The sequence below is a fragment of the Desmodus rotundus genome, chromosome 4 (assembly GCF_022682495.2).
Source record: "Desmodus rotundus isolate HL8 chromosome 4, HLdesRot8A.1, whole genome shotgun sequence".
Taxonomy (NCBI): domain Eukaryota; kingdom Metazoa; phylum Chordata; class Mammalia; order Chiroptera; family Phyllostomidae; genus Desmodus; species Desmodus rotundus.
In genome coordinates this window covers 19,942,508-19,961,159 of record NC_071390.1, presented here as the reverse complement: position 1 = coordinate 19,961,159, position 18,652 = coordinate 19,942,508, and the positions used below count along the sequence as shown (strand labels likewise).

Genomic DNA, 18,652 nt, shown 5'->3' with positions numbered 1-18,652 from the left:
AAGCCCAGGCTCCTCAGCCTGGCTCCGTGTCTGCTATATGTTCACTGTGGTATAAGGAACCGTGTGCTTATTCAAGGGCTGCTTTGGGAGATACTTGCTGTGGAGACTTAAATGCTGTGTGGTTTGGGTAAATGATAGACCTTTCCTCAAACATCAGAGGAGTTTCCTTGTCCTTCCAGGTTCTGAAACATCCAGATAAGAATTTTCGGATTGGCCAGGCCCTGAAGGCCACCGTGGTTGGCCCAGATTCCTCCAAGGCCTTCTTGTGTCTCTCGCTCATAGGTGTGGTAACGAAATGGTACCTGGTCCGGAAGGGAGGGGGTCAGACAGAGTGGGAAGGGGTCTTCAGTTACCGCCCAGGTTGAAGGATGCCTTTGGTGTTAGAGTCCTCAGAAAGCCTAATGTGTATGGCACCTTCTTGGAACTATTTGTTTTGGAGCTTGACTCTCTGGCCTGTGTTACTGCGCTATGTTTACATAATTAGCTTTCTCCGTCTCAGCAACAGCTGTCTACCCCATGGCCCTGGGATTTTTGACTACACGGCAGGGTAACCTGGGTCTTCCTGGTCATCCCAGTCCCTTCAGCCTAGGAACCCCAGGTCTGGGCAGCCTCCACCCTGCCCAGCCTGTGGCTGGTCAGCATTCCAGCTCCTTCCGTGGCTCATATGCCCTTCCCTGAAGAGGAATCAGGTTCATTCTCCTCCCAGGTCCTCACAAGCTTGAAGAGGGGGAAGTAGCCATGGGCCGAGTGGTGAAGGTGACTCCCAACGAGGGGCTGACCGTCTCCTTCCCCTTTGGGCGGATCGGCAGCGTCAGTCTGTTTCACGTGAGCGACTCCTACTCGGAGACGCCCCTGGAAGACTTCACCCCCCAGAAGATTGTCAGGTAGGCGCTGTTTCCTTCCTCTTTTCAGCTATTTGTGGGGTGTGGTTTTTTGTTTCTTTGTTTTGTTTTTTTAAATTTTAATGACAGAGGTAAAACGTGATTATGTACCAGAAGAAAAAATTGTATAGAAAATGAAAACTTCTATGGCTCTCTTTTTCTCTAAAACCTTTCACTGTTATACACTTTGGTTTCTATCTTTCAAGACTTTAACACGTATATAGGTATAATTTTCCTTTATAGTGTATCATATAAATATACTGTTCTGCAACTTGCTTTTTTCTCATAGTAGTTTATCATGGATTTTTTCATTTCCCATGCCAGTATATGTCAATCAACCTTATTCTTTCACCTTATTTTTAATTCTTTTTAGTATTCTGTTATGTGGCTTTTAATCATAATTTATTTAAAAACTTTTCTGCTGATGGACAATAATGTGGGTATCTTGCACATGTGTTTCAGTGCTGATGTGAAATAAATCCCTGGAAGTGAAATTGGTCAAATGATCTTATACTTTTTGCCAAAGTGACCTTCCGAAGGACTGTGCTGACTTGTGTCCCTGTTGACACGAGGTGTGACTGGCCGTTTCTCGCACCCCTATCATCAATGGATATTCTAAGTTTTTGATCTTAGCCATTGAATAGGCGAAACTTGATCTCCCATTTTAGTGTGCACTTCTCATGTTTGCCTGGTAAACATTTTTCATGTTTATTAGCTGTTTACATTAGTTCTGTACTTTGCTTGGCCAGGTTGCTTGCTCATTTTTATACTGAAACATTCATTCTTCTCATTAAAAATAAAAACACCAAAAAACCTGATCCGTAGGTGCTCTCTAGAGAAGGATAGTAACCATTTGCAGTTGAGGGGTGATTGATTTACGAACCTCTTAGACGTGCAAAAATGAGCCTGCCTCACAGTTTTAAAACCATTTTATAGCCTGAATAAACTGGCATTGCAGAGGCAGATTTCGGCTTGGTACAATGAAGACTTTCTGAGAATCAGAGTGAGCTAACAACAGGGCAGACACCTTCAGGAGGCAGAGACTGGAAGGCAGCAGTCCGCTCTTTCCCAGCCAGTGTGCCCGCCACTGGTACTGGCCGGAATTCTCAGCCACTGACCCGAGCTGCCTCGCGAGAATACCAGGGCCTGGGCGAAGCAAACAGACGGGTTAGAGAGAGTCCAGAATCACTTCTGCCTTTGTCTCTTGTGGCTTACAGATGCAGGTGTGAGTTTTAGCAAAATATTTTTTAAATAGATTTATTTAGTAGCATTCAGGTGTGATTCCTTCATCTGTCAAACATGGATGATAAAGTAATTACTTAAAGGTAGACGATCTCTCAAGCTATTTTCCTGCCTTAGGGGTTATGATGCTGTTACAAAAGGCAGACACCCATTGTGAGGAAAGTTTGGACTCTACTGTTTCTGAATCCAAATTCAACTGCTAAGATTCTATACTTTGTGGCTCTGGGCCACTAATTGTCACTTTGGATGAAATACATTTGGAAACCCAACCAAAGAGTAAACCCTGCTTACTTCTTGGCAGCCTCCCTAGCTAGGGCAGACCTCACTGCTCAGCTGCCTTGAGTTTGCAAGTGTACCCGGTGGTCCCCTGGTCACGGTTCCCTGTGGTTACTGTCTCTCCCCTGAGATCACATGCTCCCAGGACACGATCCAGGTCTCATCCCCTACATACTTGCTGCGTGACTCCGTCTGCCCAGGGGCTTTTGTGTCCCCTCCTTCGATCTCCCCCAGCACGTTCTTGGGTAAGAAGAGGAGGTAGTGTTATTTTTACCTGACAGACTAGTAATCTAAGGCTCAGAGAAGTGACAGGACTTGCCCTCAGTCCCTTACCAGGTCTTCAGCAGCATGAAGAACGGAGCCCAGGTCTCACGTCTCCTTGCTCTTCCCTGGTGGCCAGACTCACAGAGTGGAAGCCGAGGCCCTTTGCTGTCCCCTGAGATGCCGAACTGTCAGTATTTCCTTCTCTTTTGCTCTCGTTCCAGGTGTTACGTCCTGTCGAGTACAGATGAAGTATTGACCTTGTCGCTGCGATCGTCCAGGTGGGCGTCTGTGTTATTGGGACAAGAGCAGGAAAACCTACCTAGAGGACAGAGGAGAGGCCATGTGGATCTGATAATAGTCTTTGGGCTTCCCACCTGTCTTCTCTGCTCCTCCACCTTATACCTTACCCTGTTTTTGTCTGGAATAGTTGAGGACATTCAGATTGCTAGAAGAACCCATCTGCTAGGCTCTTGTTTCCCAGGGAGAGGTCCGGACAACCAAATGTGGGTATTCAGGTTGCCAGGAGGTGGCCTGGCGAGGGGAGATGGTTTAGTCCCCAGGGTTCCATAGTAGGGCGAGTGTGCCATGCAGTGGGCTGACCTGAGGTCAGCTTGTCTCTTGGTTAGAAATGGATGCTGATAAGGCCAAGGCTTTAGGTTTGAGGCTTGGTCAGCTCTCCCTGTTTCTGCATAGCCAGCTCACAGACATGTGTCCCCAGCCAGTGGGACTTCAGAAAAGAGTAGGGCTGCACTCTGTAGCAGCGATTTTCAACCACTGTGCTGCAGGAATTTTTAAAACATGCACTACTCGACTATGTAGTCAGGGGCACTGACCTCTTTTCCCTTAGACTGTCAAATTAAAAAATGACAGCAGCCAACACACTAGCTGTCTGGTATAAATGAATCAAAATTATGCCTATTTTTTGTCAGAATGGCAAAAAGTATATTTTTTGGTGTACCTCAGACTTTTAGTGGTTAATGTGTGCCATGAGGTGAAAAAGGCTGAAAATCACGGCTCTATCTTGCTGGCAGGTCCAGCGTCGTATTCTTACATGTGAGGTCTGTACCCCAGGTCCACCGCGGGGAGGATGGGGAAAGGGGGTTAGAGGTATGAGTATGTGAACCTTTTCTTCCTTTAGGACAAACCCAGAGACGAAAAGCAAAATAATAGATCCCGAGATTAACTCCATCCGGGACATTCAGGAAGGGCAGCTCCTGAGGGGCTATGTGAAGTCCGTCCAGCCGCATGGTGTGCTCTTTGGGTGAGTGGCGTGGGGCCTGGGAGCCTGGGCCAGACCGGAATGCCCCCCTTGGCCTGCGCTGATCTGCAGTCTTCTGTGAAGGGGATGCGAAGGAAAGCGAGTCTATGAGTTTCCACCAGCTTTTAAAATTCTAAGTTGTTTTTACTTTAAAAAATGTTTTGAATTATTTTTATTTGGTATGTTGGACAAAGAATATGACATATCCATTTCCAGTTTTAAATACATTTGGATGTTTTTTTTTAATTCAGTGTTTGATATGACTTGTAAATGTTCTGCAGAATCACATAATGTTCGCAACCACCAGAAAATACAGTCTTCTCCGCGGTTACGTTTGCTCATTTTCTGCTTGTCTTTCTAGCAGCTTGTGAGTTATGCATTGTGCTGCTCTGGTTGGGGCGAAAAGTGCCCTTCAACCACATTTTCACTGTGCTTGATGGTTTTTTCCAGTTTACAAAGTGAGCCCTCTTTAATCTTTTTTTAGATTTATTTTTTAAAATTGATTTTAGAATGAAGGGGGAAGAGAAAGAGAGAGACATTGATTTGTTGTTCCATTTATTTATGCATTCATTGGTTGATTCTTGTATGTGCCCTGACTGGGAATTGAACCCGTAACCTTGGTGTATCGGGACAATGCTCTAACCAACTAAGCTACCCGGCCAGTGCACTTTATCCTTTTTAATGCCAAGAACTTATATCCGTTGTAAATCTAGGGCACAGCTTGGGTCCCTGGGAAAGTGGAAACCTGGGCTTGGCTGGGCCTCTGTTGTGTCCGTGACCACAGACCCTTGTCTCTCTCTGTCAGCCTTGGCCCCTCAGTTGTGGGTTTGGCCCGGCACCCACGTGTCTCCCACTGCAGCCCATCTAAGAAGGCCCTTTATAACAGACACCTCCCTGGAGGGAAGCTGCTCACAGCCAAGGTCCTAAGGTAGGTGCCTTTCCACCCCGCCCCCGCTTCGCCCCTTTCCCTGCGAGCCCTGGGAAGAAATTTAAAGGTGAACTTCAATAGAATGGCTTGGGTAGTGGTGGGTGCAAGTGTTCTGATGAGCGAAGCCCCTTTGTAACCTTCTACCTCACCTCTTGAAAGCAGATGTGGAGAAATTTCTCTGCCTGGGCACCTATTGTTGGGGACAAAGTAGGGGAACATCACAGCTGTGCCCTGTATTTTACTACTAAGCCTGGGAAAGGTACAAATCATTCATTCTTAGGCATACTGAATGGATTCCAAGGCAGGTGGGGCAGGGCCCAGAAGACGGTAGGCGTGGAAGGGAGGAAGGCCTGGGGCTGCTGCTTGTGCCCATCGGACTCTTCTACTGTCTTCCTTGTCCATCCTCCCTTGGTTGTAGCGTGAACCACCAGAAGAACGTGGTAGAGCTGTCGTTCCTCCCCGGTGACACGGGGAAGCCGGACGTGTTTCCTGCCCCCCTAGGACAGCCACTTCTAAAGCAACGGGAGAGGCAAGGAGAGGCAGAGGAGAGAGACCACAGAGAGGAAGGAGAGAAGGAGAGGAAGAAGAAGAACCAGGAAAGGAAAGAGAAGAGGGAGCAGAAGGGGCAGGAGCAGGCGCAGATGCCTAGCAAAGAGAAGAAAGAGCCTCAGAAACCACAAGCGAAGAAGCAGGGCAAGCGGCCGCGCCTGGAGTCCGGAAGTGAGCAGGTATGTCCCCAGGGAGGATGGCCTCCGCTGCTCTGAAAAGGAGAGCAATTCAAAAGCCAGCCGGGCAGCTGCCCTGCCTTTTCTTGGACTGAGAACAGTGTGAGTTTGGCAGCTGGACACGGGGTGGTGCCAGGGGAGGGAGGAGGGGAGGCATTGCTCTGGGCTGCCCAAGGGTATTCCTGGGCAAGAAGGGTGGCTCGGCACTTTCCCACCTGTCATATCTCAGGAAGGGGTAAACAAGAAGCAAAAGAAAGCCGCTCCGTCAGAGGAGGAGGACAGTGGCGTTGAAGTGTATTATCGGGAAGGAGAAGAGGACATTGAAGAGAGGAGTGTGCTGCCCAAGGTGAGGGGCAGCGCTGAATGCGGGCATGCGGGAGCTGCTCTGGGGCGGGCAGTCCTCGACTCCTGCCTAAGAGCTGGGCTGTCTGGCACCTTCCTCTTTCTCGATTTCTGTAAGATAGGAAAAAATGGGGCTGCTGGTTTTTTCTGTTGGCCGTGAACTCCCTGAGGACAGGGGGACCCTGTCTTACCCCTGGAGTGGGTTGCATAAAATAAATTGCGATCAGATTAAGCTCTAATCCATTGAGTGAAACAGAATGAAATGAGTGGGGTGGGTAGGGAAAGAGGAGGCTTAGCGCTCCGGAGCCTGAGTGCCCCTCTGCAGAGTCAGAACAGCCCCACGTGAATTGCGGACGCGGGGTGGGAGGGCTTCCCAGGCTCGGGCGTCGCCTTCCTTCCACCTCAGAATGTGTCGTGTCTCTGTCCCAGCCTGACTGCTGCTTCATACAGTGCGTGTTATTGTGTGTGCGTGCACACACACACGTATTTTTCAAATTTGTTCCTAAATGAATTTATTTACAAAGAAAGTATTTTTGTCACGACTAAATTTCCTGGGTGGACTGGGGCCAGGGGGGAAGGCTCTCTGAGCATGGCGGGGGTCCCTGTTCCTCCTGGTGGGTGGAGTGGGGAAGAGGGAGCCGCCTGAGCCCAGTGTTTTCCTCACACACCTCCGTGACCCTCCAGGAAAAGCAGACCCGACCAGCAGAACTGCCCCGGCTGCAGCTGTCTTCCGGCTTCGTTTGGGATGTGGGGCTGGACTCTCTGACCCCGGCCTTGCCACCTCAAAGAGAGAGCTCAGACAGCGAGGAGGATGAGAAGCCACAGCAAGCCACGGTGTCGTATTTTACAGGGCTTTGTCCTTTGTGCAGGGACCTCTTGGTGCCAGTCTCCTGTGCTTTGTCTAGCCTGTGGGTGTCTCTTCCGGCGGGGTGGGGCAGTCTCAGGCCAAGGAGTATTTATAGAGCTTGTAGACTGCCCTGCCAACTCTTGGCTTCTATCACAGACCTGCCCAGGGTCTGAGGAGCTGATTACTCACTTTTTTTGCCTTTCATAGAAGAAGAAAAGCAAGAAGGAAAGGGAGTTGGAGAAGCAGAAGGCAGAGAAAGAGCTGTCCCGCATTGAGGAGGCACTGATGGATCCTGGGCGACAGCCAGAGTCAGCAGATGATTTTGATCGACTCGTGCTGAGCTCCCCTAACAGCTCCATCCTGTGGCTGCAGTACATGGCCTTCCACCTGCAGGCCACGGAGATCGAGAAGGCCCGGGCTGTGGCCGAGAGGGCTCTCAAGACCATCTCCTTCAGGTCTGGGTTTTGTCCCCACCCCCGCTTTAGGGCGGGGCCTCCCCAGGTTGCAGGGCTTGCCACCTGTGGGTCATTTTCTCCTTGGCAGGCTGACAGCAATTGGGGTGGCTGCCACCAGGGGCCCCCAGTCTCTCGTAGATGTGCCATCTGTGAAAGAGATCTGCTCATTTATATTTTATAGTCCTCTTCACTGAAACGGCTAAGGGTCACATTTACGAGAGTCCCTAACTTGGACAAAGGTCCCAACAAGTAGAATAAGGAACACAGCTTCCCACGTACCTGGGGGGAAACCCTGCAGGTGGCCATTTTCCAGGCAGAAAGTAGAGTAAGTTTCCCAAAGGCTAATGAAGAGGAATAGCAATCCTTTACTTCATTCTCTTAGTTTGGGGAGAGAATCAGACCAGAGATCCTGCTCCTTCCAGCTCACATCTCAGGCCATTTTGAGATTTGGTAGGCTTCCTCCCCAGGAATGGAGGTAGAGCTGTTACAGAGCAGAGGGGGGGGGGTGGTTCCTTCACGACAAATTATTACAGAAAGGATTCCCCCTTTCTGTCTCTGGAGGTTCCTTCCCCCACGCCCACCTGCTAGGTTCGCAGTGCCCGCCGCCAGAGGAAAGACGTCTCTCAATGCCAGAGACTGGTGAAAAGGAAAGGAATTGTTTATTTAAAAGTTACACAAGCTTAGAATAATGACCTAATGTCTTCAATAAGATACTAAAGTCCTCTAGAATACCCACAGATGCACAGTCCTTCCCTCTCCCTGTGCCCAGTCCGGGGTACCGTGTCTCAGGAAAAGAAGTAGAAGTCCGTGATTCAGGCTCCCGGCACCATCCGCTGGGTGGCTGCTGTGATCTCCAGTTAATCCAAAGCCATGTGGCACCTTCTCATGTTCCACCAGCAAGAGTCCTCTCTCCCCTTTCTCTATGGCTGCAAAGTCTCTCCTGCTGCCTAAGCCGCGTGGCAAGAAGAAGCACTCCAAAACCTCGTTGTCCTCTCTACTCTCCTTCAGAACCGCGTGGTCCTTTTCCCCACTTCAGAACCACATGGACCTCTATCTATCTACTTGCTTCAGAGCCTCGTGGTTCTCCCATTTACTTCAGAGCCGGGTGGTCTCTTCTTGTCTCCTAAAACCTTGTGGTCCTCCCCACTACTTTGAAGCCGCGTGGTCTCTCCTTCCCTTCAGAGCCGCATGGTCTCTCCTTCCCTTCAGAGCCGCGTGGTCTCTCCTTCCCTTCAGAGCCGCATGGTCTCTCCTTCCCTTCAGAGCCGCATGGTCTCTCCTTCCCTTCAGAGCCGCATGGTCTCTTCTTCCCTTCAGAGCCGCATGGTCTCTTCTTCCCTTCAGAGCCGCATGGTCTCTCCTTCCCTTCAGAGCCGCATGGTCTCTCCTTCCCTTCAGAGCCGCATGGTCTCTTCTACCCTATGGCTGCCGGGCCTAGGTTTAAATCCCAGTTCCCATCTTCCTTTGCAGCCCATTTCCGACTCCTCCTACAGTCAGCTACACCTGCCAGCATCCCCGTATTCTTCTAGCTTTACTGGGCTGCCATAGTAAGTCTGGGCAGGTGTGGCCCCATGGCTTGGAGCCAATCATCTCCAAGCTCTCACGCAGGCCCTGTAACCAGGGGGAGTTGCTTCCCAGTCCCATCTTGGGTGGAAGCCACTCCCATCTCCCTGGCTCAAAGCAGGGCCACAGCTATTTAACATATCCATGAAACCAGTTAAAGGTTATAGATATGTTAAATGACTGCCAGGGGTTAGCTGCAAAGCTGTTGCTACCCAAAACAGCTCTGAATGGCCCTGTTCCATGTGTCCCATCCCCCCTGGCTCAGGCCTGTAGGGGTGAGGACATCCTATATACATTTTTCTAATGTTTCCTGGACACCCCGAGTCCTGGACCCCATTACAAATCCCTTCTTGGGGCCCTCCTCTTGGCTGCACCCTGCTTCAGAGCCAGGTCGAGCCTCTGTCTGGGAGCCGCAGACCTGGCAGTCAGGGGATTGGGGTTCATGCTGATGTGTGAACTGCACAGGACAGGGCCTCTTGGTGCCTGCACTTGAGGGTGGGAACTGAGGGCATGGATGGATGGAGCCTGGGGAGGAGGATGGCGTTCCCATCGACTAGCCTGGAGTGGTGTGAGGGGCCCTGCGGACTGAGATGGTGGAGCTCATGGCCGACTGCTCTCCCCCCAGAGAGGAGCAGGAGAAGCTGAACGTGTGGGTGGCCCTGCTGAACCTAGAAAACATGTACGGCTCTCAGGAGTCCCTGATGAAGGTCTTCGAGCGGGCCGTGCAATACAATGAGCCTCTCAAGGTCTTTCTCCAGCTGGCTGACATCTACACCAAGTCAGAGAAATTCCAGGTAGGAGTCTGGGCCAGCTGGCCTGCAGCTGGAGAATCCCTGGCCCTCAGAAGCTGACTCCTGGGGGTCACAGTGGCAGCAGGGAAGTCTCAGAGAAGAATCCCCACGTTCTGGATCCAGTTCTAGTCTCAGGACCTCTGTATGGGCACAGGATGAGTAGGGACACTCCCCATCGTGTTAGGCCTCCGCATCTCTGTGAGCCTGCCCTCTCCCCTCAGTAGCTGGAGTTGGGCCTGCACAGTGATCGGAGTCTGCGAGCCCGAGTCTGCCTTCTCATGAGCAGAGCTGTTGCCCCCTCTGTCGCATCACACGTTCCTCAGCCTGCCATGGCTTTCCCACAGGAAGCTGGGGAACTCTACAACCGGATGCTGAAGCGTTTCTGGCAGGAGAAAGCTGTCTGGATCAAATATGGCGCCTTCCTTCTACGGAGGGGCCAGGCTGGGGCCAGTCATCGGGCGATGCAGCGAGCCCTCGAATGTCTGCCTAAAAAAGAGCGTGAGTACCTCGCCCCGTCTCTGGACCCAGTCCCCGAGCACACTCGGCTCTCCCATCTGGGCACAGGGATTGCTGGTCCCCTCATCTGAGGGTGGTGGTGGGAAGCCTTGTCGAGGTTATGTAGCTGTCTGTGTTTCTGTGATTATATGCTCATGAACATAGTGCATGATGCATTTCAAGAGCTAAACTCTGAAGACGGAGGAACAGGAAGCAATCAGCGCTAATTCTGTTGCCCCTGCTCCCCAGAGTAGGCGGTGCGCAGTGGGAGTCATACATCAGTGCCCATCTGTGCGTTTGGCCCTGAATCTACCTCACTGCCCCTCTCGTTGCCTGTGCCTTGGGACACGAGAGCAGGGAGGCAGGACCCGGATTCAGTCCCTGTAGCACATTGTGTTGTGGTGGGGGTCTGTCCACTTTGTGGGCCTGAGCCGTCCTCTCCCTGCAGACGTGGATGTGATCTCCAAGTTCGCCCAGCTTGAGTTCCAGCTAGGCGATGCGGAGCGCGCCAAAGCCCTTTTCGAGAACACACTGAGCACCTACCCAAAGCGCACAGATGTCTGGTCGGTCTACATCGACATGACCATCAAGCATGGCAGCCAGAAGGAAGTCCGGTGAGAGGGGCAGACAGACCGGGCCTGAATTCCCTGTGGGGGGCTGGGGACATCGGCCAAGCGGATGACTTTTAGCAGCCGCAGCAGCTCCCAGCATCCTCAGTTGTCTTACCGCATCTGGAAAGACAGCTTTGACATGACACATCGGGTCCTGGGGCATTCACTTTTCCATCTTCTGCCTCTGCCTCTGGGCAGTCTCTGCTCAGTAGCTGGAACCTGCGTGGGAGCTACCTGGCTGCGGGCCTGGGTCAGGAGTCTTGGGCTTCCCTCATAATTAACACTGGGCCTGGCGGTGGTTGTAGAGAGAGCGTGCACAGGCATGCTCTCACTGTTGTCCGCCAGCATCCCCATAGGCTGGGAGGATCAGGGATGGGCAGACTGCGGTCCAGAAAGGGCCTCACCCAAGCCCATCAGTGAGTTTTTAAGTGAGCTCTTCTCACAGATGCATACCTCGTGTGTGTCCCGTCCCAGTAGCTTTTTCCTTATTCACCGTGTGACTTCAGTCCTTCCACACCTCTGGGTGTCTGTCCGCTCACCTGGAAGTGAGGGTGGTGGTACCCCTCTCCCAGTGGACACGATGGACATTCATGGTGGTAGTAAAAATGAAGGCGTACGTGGGAATGCTGGATATGATGGAGGGCCTGCTCCAGAGCCTGCGAGCAAGTGGGGAAGCTTAGCCAGGAGTTGTGTGGCGGGGGACTGAGAGGCAAATGCGGCCCTGCTCTTCCTCACAGGGACATCTTTGAGCGGGTCATTCACCTGAGTCTGGCCCCCAAGCGAATGAAATTCTTCTTCAAGCGCTACCTGTACTACGAGAAGCACCATGGCACTGAGAAGGACGTGCAGGCAGTGAAGGCGAAGGCCCTGGACTACGTGGAGGCCAAGAGCTCCGTGCTGGAGGACTAGCGGCAGTTGGCTCCGGACGGCCACAGTCCGCAGCGCACCAGCCCAGCTGAGCCTCAGGCTCCCAGCAGTTGAAAACTGTATTGCCTGTGGACACTATTTAAGTGCTGTGTTTTCCGCAGCGTCCTTGGGGTAATCCTGTTAGGATAAAAAGGCATTTGAGATTTCTTATAAACTCCTCTTTGTTATTTTGTTCAAAGTAGCAATTTCATCTTTTTCCTTATCTGCGATTGCTCAGTGTTGCAGGCTTGAGGAAAGCTGAGGGTTTCTCCTTCATGGGTGTTCCTGGGGGAGCAAAAATGGGAGAGCGGACTGCTGACGATTGGTGGTCAGGATCCCTCTCTGGCCCTGGCAGGCTTTTGGACCAGTCAGAGGGCGTCAGCAGGGCCCAGGGAGCAGGCCCGCCCCTTCAGATCTGGGAGTCTCTCAGCATTCTGTTGGCCTCAGCTCAGCTCAGCCTTTTGTGGAGGCCAAGAGCTGGGACAGAAGGACACGACACAGGTAGAGCCCAGAAAGGATTTTGGGGAACCTGGGTACCTGAGAGGAAAGCCACCCGGTGATGACGTCTTCTCTCAGCCCACCAGAGCCAGATGACCCAACCTCCCCAATTTGGCGCCTCACGTGTGACATGGGGTTAAAAAGTCCTACCTGGAAGGGTTTTGCGGGAAATGAGAGCATGTACATCGCATGCTGCCTGGCAGCTCGGAGGCTCAGTGAGGACCTAGACTGGTGTGCTGTGTGGCTCTGGGGAGAGCCTCGCGTTTTTCTGTGTCCCTCCTAGCTCCTCTGGGGAGTGGTGGCTGTGCAGAGGGCACTGATTGACTGGATGGTTGTTCCCTGAGTCCTGAGGGAGAGGGACATGACAGGCCTGCCACACCCACACCTCCCTTGTAAAATTCCCAGAATGTCTCTGCATCATTTGATAAGTAACAATCCTGTCTGTTCCAGAGTTCTTGGAGGCCAGCACAGCCCCAGCTACTTGCTGCAGCCAGTTCTTTTTTGGCTTGGTCTTGAGAGAATTAAAAAATGTTCTCTGGCAGAATTTAAGTGCCCTTGAGAGCTAGAGAGCTTCTCCAAGGGCCATGACTGAGTCACATGCCAGGAAGCAGGACCAGGACAGGGAAGGGCATCGACGGTTTTGGAGGTGATGAAGTGGTCAGGCAGGAGCGGGCGTGGGAGGGAGGAGAAGCCAGGGCTGGCCCGGTTCTTGGTTATTAGCACTCGGTTGCGAGAACTAGTCTCCTCTACTAAGTGCAGGATCTTCTGACTCAAGGAATTCAAGCCGAGCTCCCCTCTAAGAGTGGCCAGGCCCCCTCTTCCCTCAGATCAAATCAGATAACTGAATCCAATTGCTAAGAGAGCTTTAGCCCCAGAGCTTTCCCACGTGCAGAAATGCCTGCTCTCCCTGCTCCCGTGCTCGCCCTTCTGTCCACTTTAGCCCTGCCCAGGGTCTCCTTCCCTCCCATAGGAGATGGGATTTTTTTTTTTTAATTCTCACCAGAGGACATTTTTTTTCATTGCTTTTAGAGAGAGGAAAAGGGAGAAACATTGATGAGAGAGAAGCATCAATTAGTTGCCTCTATGTGCTCAGACCAGGGATCAGCACCAGGACTGGGGATCATATACGCACATGTCCTGACTAGGAATTGAACTCGCAACCTTTCAGTTATGGGACAACGCTCCAGCCAACCGAGCCACACTGGCCAGGGCAGGAGATGGGGATTAGACCCGTCCCCATGAGCACCAATCTGCTGTGGCATGGCCCATCCCATTATGCACACACCAAGCTAGTCCTTTCTACTCAGAAAACCTTTATCAAAAATGTAAATATATAAAATAAAACCAGTAGCATATATTGAATTCAGGGCAGCTTGCCAGCTGAGCACCACTAAACTGGGTGTCCTTATGAGGTTAGACACAAATTAACTGCATGACATCCTACACAATGAGCCTACTGGGGACTTCCATTGTCACCTAGCTCTGCTGGCCAGGGCTTCTCAGCCTTGGAGTCCCACCAGCAAAAGGGCATCCACACCATAGTTCAGAGAAAGGGTCTTTCCTCCAAAGCCATTGGCCGAGTGGCTGGTGGCAGTAGAGAGGGGATTCCTTCAGGTCTGAGAGCCTTCCTGTCAGAGCTGACCACCCTGTGGACTAGCGCTGTCCTCTGTCCCCAGATTGCTTTGTTTCTTTCTCTTGGCCTGCTTTCCCAAAAAGTTACAGTTAAAAAAAAATCTGTTGCTGATGAGAGCAGGCGGTGGGGTGCAGTGTTGGACCAAGGACTGTCACTTGCAGAGGGTGTGAACGGGGCCCTTAGGAGACGAGCAGGGCCATCTCCATGTTATCCGGGGCTGTGCCATTGCCCGGCAGACCCTGGGCCCACTTGTGCAGGCGGCTGTAGAGCGGGAGGCCCTGGTTCTCGCGGTACAGATAGACGCCGGTGATGGCGTTCCACTGCGGCCGTGGCTGGGTGCCTTCCACTGGGAACTTGGCCGTCAGCTCCTCATCTTCCTTGTTGAGCGCCACGAAGCCGAAGAAGCGGCGCACGTTGTTGGCAGCCAGCACCCTCGAGTGCACCTCGGCGGTGCGCTGGAAGAGCTGGTCCTCGTTGTTGCGGTACTGCTCCCAGTAGGCCTCCTGGCGGTAGCTGAGCGGTGAGCAGTAATGCTTGAGGCACTTGGTCAGGAACACCAGGATGGCCACCACGCCGATGAGCAGCCACCCAAAGAGCTGGCCAGAGAAGGGGCAGGGTTGAGCAGGGGCAAGTGGCTGCCTGGACCCTCACCCACCCACAATGAAATAGAGGGTGGGCTGCGCTGACCCTGGACCTTAGAACTGGCTGAAGATTCTGCTTCTGCTTCTGGGAGGAAAGCAGGCCCTTCTGGCTGTAACTGCACTGGTGTTTCCTCACTTGAACTCACTCTGTTCTTAGACTTTGCCTCCCACATTTTCTGCTGCCATTTCTTTAGCTGCAGCCCTCCCCACCTCCCTTTCACATCATCTCACCATGTGGAAATCCAGCCCAAACTGCCAGGCTCAGCCCGGATGCCACCTCCAGGAAGCAATCCTGCCTTCCCTGAGTCCCGCATGGCCTGGTCTTACATCACCACTCTGCCCGTGTGCTTGTCTCAACGCTCACTGGGGTGTGAGCCTGTGGTGGGCTAGGGCAGTTGGGGTCATCTTTGTTTCCCCGTTCGTCCTGTGCAGACATCTGCGGGCTTTTAATCATCAAATTTTATTTCTATGTCTTCCATCTTCCATCTCCTTTGGTGCTATCTCCAACCCTGCTTCTCTCTTTGTGTTCCTCATGGACCAGAGAGGAGACCTTTTTAAAAGTCTTGTGCTCCTCCCTGTCTCTCCCTCACTCCCTGCCTCTCTAAGTTAATGCTTCCAGCTCAGCTTTTCCTTTTCTGCCCACATCTCTGCCCTTGACCTTCTCAGCCCTAACCAGCCTTCGCTCCCTCAGAACCAAGCCAAGGCTGAGGCTGGGAGCAGGGCAGCAGCTGCTGTTTCCTGACTGGACACCTCTTCCTGGCTCAGAGGACTCCCCATATGTCAGCAGGGCCTGAGGCTGATTCACTGCTGGCTAGCGCCCTTCCCGGGATGGGAACATGCTCGTCCCTGAAGCCAGATGCACCCCGCTGTCAACCCATGGCCCATAGCAAATGTTTCATAGGCTCACAGGGGTTTGTTTGTGCTCATTCTGGGGAGTAATGGGCTTAAGGCTCAATCTGAGCCAGAAGAATATTCCTTTAACATTTAAAACTCATTTGGGGCTGGAATTGTCCCTTGTCCCATCAGGCACTAACACACAGGTTGCACTGATACCTGATACCTGAGCTGTTAATCTAGTGCTTTCCTGGAGACTCTGGCCCTGGAGGCATCCCAGCACCTCCCCACCAGCCATACCTAGGAGAAAAGAGAACAGCCTCCCTTGGCACAGCCTTACCTGGGACTCATACTTGAGCCTGCGACTGACCTCCTCCCGGAAGCCTGACAGGTTGGCAGGGCCCTCCCCGCAAGGGAACCTGGCCAGGATTTCTGTGGCATGGGCTGGTGGGAAGCCTTCTCCAGCCGTGAGTGAGGAAGGGTCCACAAACTCGCTGAGAGCACAGACGTAGGCCTCACCACGCAGCAGGGAGATGACAGACCAGGTGACTGGGGCCACAGCTGCGCGGCCCAGGATGGAACTTAGAAGGAGGAAGTTGGGGGCAGCCGAGCAGTTCTTGGTTCTCCGGTACTGGCACTCAGTAACTAGGTTCCAGGTGTGGTTGTTGAGGATGACGCCAATGAGGAAGAGTGCAAGGGCAGGCACACCAATGGCCGTCAACCCGTACAGGTAGTTCCTGGCTGGTGAGCAGGGGCAGTGGAAAGCCACCACAGAGAACAGCTCCTGGCTGCCCACTGTGCCCAGTGCCACCAGCCCATTGAAAATCATCACGTCCTTGCTCTTGAAGAAGAGCGATAGAAAGCGGAAGTTCTCAGCGATCAGAGCTGCCATGCTGAGAGGTCAGCTGGGGGACCGGCTGCAGGGGTGGAAACAGGCTACTGCTCTATGGTACCTGGTGAGGCTAGGGAGGAGTGCAGGCAGGTAGGCACCAGAGAGCAGGGCGCGGTCTGGTCATTGTATCACCTGGAGTGGCTGGCCTGGTGCTCCCTGCAGAACAGGAGATTACTGAGAAATGTTTGCCTCTGCAAACAGACAGAGGGGATCTCATGCAGCCAGGCTGGTAAGAAAGGAAGGAGGCCTGGGGAGCCCCGGGGCCCCGGGGGAATGATGGTAGCCACATCTCACTGAGCTCCTACTGTGTGTCAGGTGCTTTACAGCCCTTATTCCCCAGCCTCCTGATCCACAGTGAGCTGCATATCCCTTGTATCCCCACAGGAGGTGGAGGCTCCCAAGGGTGAGTGGCTGAGAGTCAAGCTCGGGTCCATCAGCCTTGGACACTTGGGCTCATGTTGCCAGTACAGGATCCTCCAGGTGGGGTTAGGGATGACCTTGTGGCAGTGGGGATATGGGATGTCGACTGGCTTTCCCTTTGGGATTCCAGGCAGTGCTGATGTGCTGAGGAAGCCAGGACTGTGACCACAAGGCTTCTAGCCTTAAGGGTGGAAGAAGGTAGTGAGCCTGCTCCGTCATCCCTGGAGTGTCAGGCTCCGGACGGGGCTAGGGGATCCTGACTCTCAGCATGCGTCCTGACTTTTCTCTGGGCCTCAGCGTCCTCGCCTATGAAAAGGGTACAAGTCATTCCGGCCCTTGCTCTCCTCTTAGGAATGCTGGAGGGAAAAGAAAGGGAATAAGTAATGTCTGACAATTGTCCTGTGTGTGACGAGGGACCCTTTGTCCCTCTACTTCTCTCACCCTGTTAGGTCATCAGGGTGACTACCAGAGGTGAGGGAGGGCGGGATGATTTTCCTTCCTGCAAATATCAGGCAGCTGAGGCCTAAGGAGGTAAAGTACCTTGCTTGGGGCCATTCAGATGTGGAGGTGCTTAGGCAAGACTTAACCACAACCTCAGAAGACCTGGAAAATGGACCAAATGGTGAGTCAAGCTTGGTGAGTTCCACATTGCTCTGTTCCCATCCGCGAAGCCCTGGTGAACCTCTCCTTGCTCACCATTACCCGCTTCCCTACCTAGCAGCCCTGTCCCACCCAACAGCGCTGGCAGCCTGCTGGAAAGTGGCAGAGGCCTAGGCCCAGCTCCCTTCAAAGGCTCCGCCCACACAAGCCAGAGACAGCCTAGGGTGTGGCCCCATGTGCCCTTCTCCCCTTCCCTGGGATGAAAAACAAAAGTGAGGAAGCCAAGGAGTAGGGGGAGGGGTGGGTAGCTATCGAAGATGAGGAGGCTTGCCCATATTTCCTACCTTGCCTCCTCTGTACACCACCACCCCTCCCGCTGTCCGCCCCGGCTGTCCAGAGGGCCAGGGCAGGGCTAGCTGACCACGTGGGGTGTCAGGAGATGGAGGCAGAGGATGGATCTAAGTCTCCCCAACTCACAGCCCGGGGGCTCCAGCCTAACTCTCTGGAAAAGGGAGTTTGTAATATTGCTGGGTTTGAATGGGTTAAAAGAGGCTGCTTCTCCCCCTTCCTCTTCTGCTCTTGGCTTCAGGGTTCCTAATGAGTTCCCTGTGGGTGGCCCTGGGTTCCTAAACTGCACACAGTTGGGTACAAGATGCCTAAACACTGGTGGGCAGAATAGGGACCAGGCCAGCATCCGAGACCACTAGCCTTGCCCCCCAGTCTGGGAGTGGGACCTCCAACAGTTAGGACAGGAGACAGGCAGCTGGGGGAGGGGCAAGGCTAGCCCCTGGCCTATAGTGGGGGCCTCAGCTAGGGGCTTTTCTCCCTCTGGGAGGCCCTGCCATGCTCCGGAGTCCCCTGGCACAGTCCAGGGAGGGGCCCTTCCTTACCGGGGGCAGGTGCAGGCATCAGTGGCTTTGGCCTCTTCGGGGCAGGGCTGTGTCTCAGAGTGGCACTCAGACATCCGAGCTGGGGTGAGGCAGCCGTTCCACCCAACGTGCCCTCCGGTGGCTGTGCCCTCCAAGGGCTCCCTCCTGCTTTTCTTCTGCACAGGAGCAGAGCTGGTGGCGTCCTCAGAAAAGTTTAACTCCAGGGAAGAGGAGGAAACAGCGGGATGGAACTTGCACAGCAGCAAGTGGAAAACATCCCCCGCACCAGGCCAGGGAGGGCGGAGCAGCAGAGGGCGGTGCAGAGGAGAGGAAGTTGGGGCGCCTGTTCAGCAGCTCTCTGCCTGCGCCTGGCTCTGCCCGCCTTTCCAGGCAGAGCTGCTGCACTCCACAGCAGCGGGACTGGTTGGGGGCCAGGCAGGGGGCCTTCAGGAGAGCTGGCCTAGGCCTGCCCTCCCAGACAATTTCAAGAGCAGCGCGCATGCTTGACAACCCACCCCTCCACCCGGGCTGGACAGAAGCTGCTGGAACAAAACCTCGGCAGGGTTAAGGCAGAGCTGCCATCAGACTGAAGCTGACCCATTGCAGGATCCACAAGTCTAGTCCTTCCCCTTTCCCCATGCTACCCTACCTCCACCCCCATCCCCACCCCTCTTCTGGCCC

The 18,652-nt window shown here is 53.3% G+C and overlaps 2 protein-coding genes across 4 annotated transcripts in view; one reads left to right on the top strand and one right to left on the bottom strand.

Annotated features, from left to right (window-relative positions):
- The window catches only part of PDCD11 (programmed cell death 11), a 40,069-nt gene extending 28,307 nt beyond the window's left edge, over positions 1–11,762 (top strand). For all 3 annotated transcript variants that reach the window (XM_024555663.3, XM_024555664.3, XM_045191492.2), the window contains exons 24-36: positions 180–282; positions 707–884; positions 2,885–2,941; positions 3,802–3,924; positions 4,727–4,849; positions 5,268–5,577; positions 5,804–5,920; positions 6,601–6,750; positions 6,971–7,218; positions 9,407–9,575; positions 9,917–10,070; positions 10,516–10,681; positions 11,416–11,762. In XM_024555663.3, coding sequence (XP_024411431.2) covers positions 180–282; positions 707–884; positions 2,885–2,941; positions 3,802–3,924; positions 4,727–4,849; positions 5,268–5,577; positions 5,804–5,920; positions 6,601–6,750; positions 6,971–7,218; positions 9,407–9,575; positions 9,917–10,070; positions 10,516–10,681; positions 11,416–11,587 — 2,070 coding nt within the window. In that variant the 3' untranslated portion in view covers positions 11,588–11,762. The remainder of the gene's footprint in view (positions 1–179; positions 283–706; positions 885–2,884; positions 2,942–3,801; positions 3,925–4,726; positions 4,850–5,267; positions 5,578–5,803; positions 5,921–6,600; positions 6,751–6,970; positions 7,219–9,406; positions 9,576–9,916; positions 10,071–10,515; positions 10,682–11,415) is intronic.
- A 603-nt stretch (positions 11,763–12,365) lies between these two features.
- On the bottom strand, positions 12,366–17,984 carry CALHM2 (calcium homeostasis modulator family member 2). Its single transcript, XM_024555419.4, has 3 exons — positions 17,043–17,984; positions 15,531–16,238; positions 12,366–14,311 (listed from the first exon to the last, which is right to left on the bottom strand). The coding sequence occupies exons 2-3, from the start codon at positions 16,080–16,082 to the stop codon at positions 13,895–13,897; spliced, it is 969 nt and encodes a 322-aa protein (XP_024411187.1). The 5' UTR covers positions 16,083–16,238; positions 17,043–17,984; the 3' UTR covers positions 12,366–13,894.
- Between the last annotated feature and the right edge of the window lie 668 nt (positions 17,985–18,652).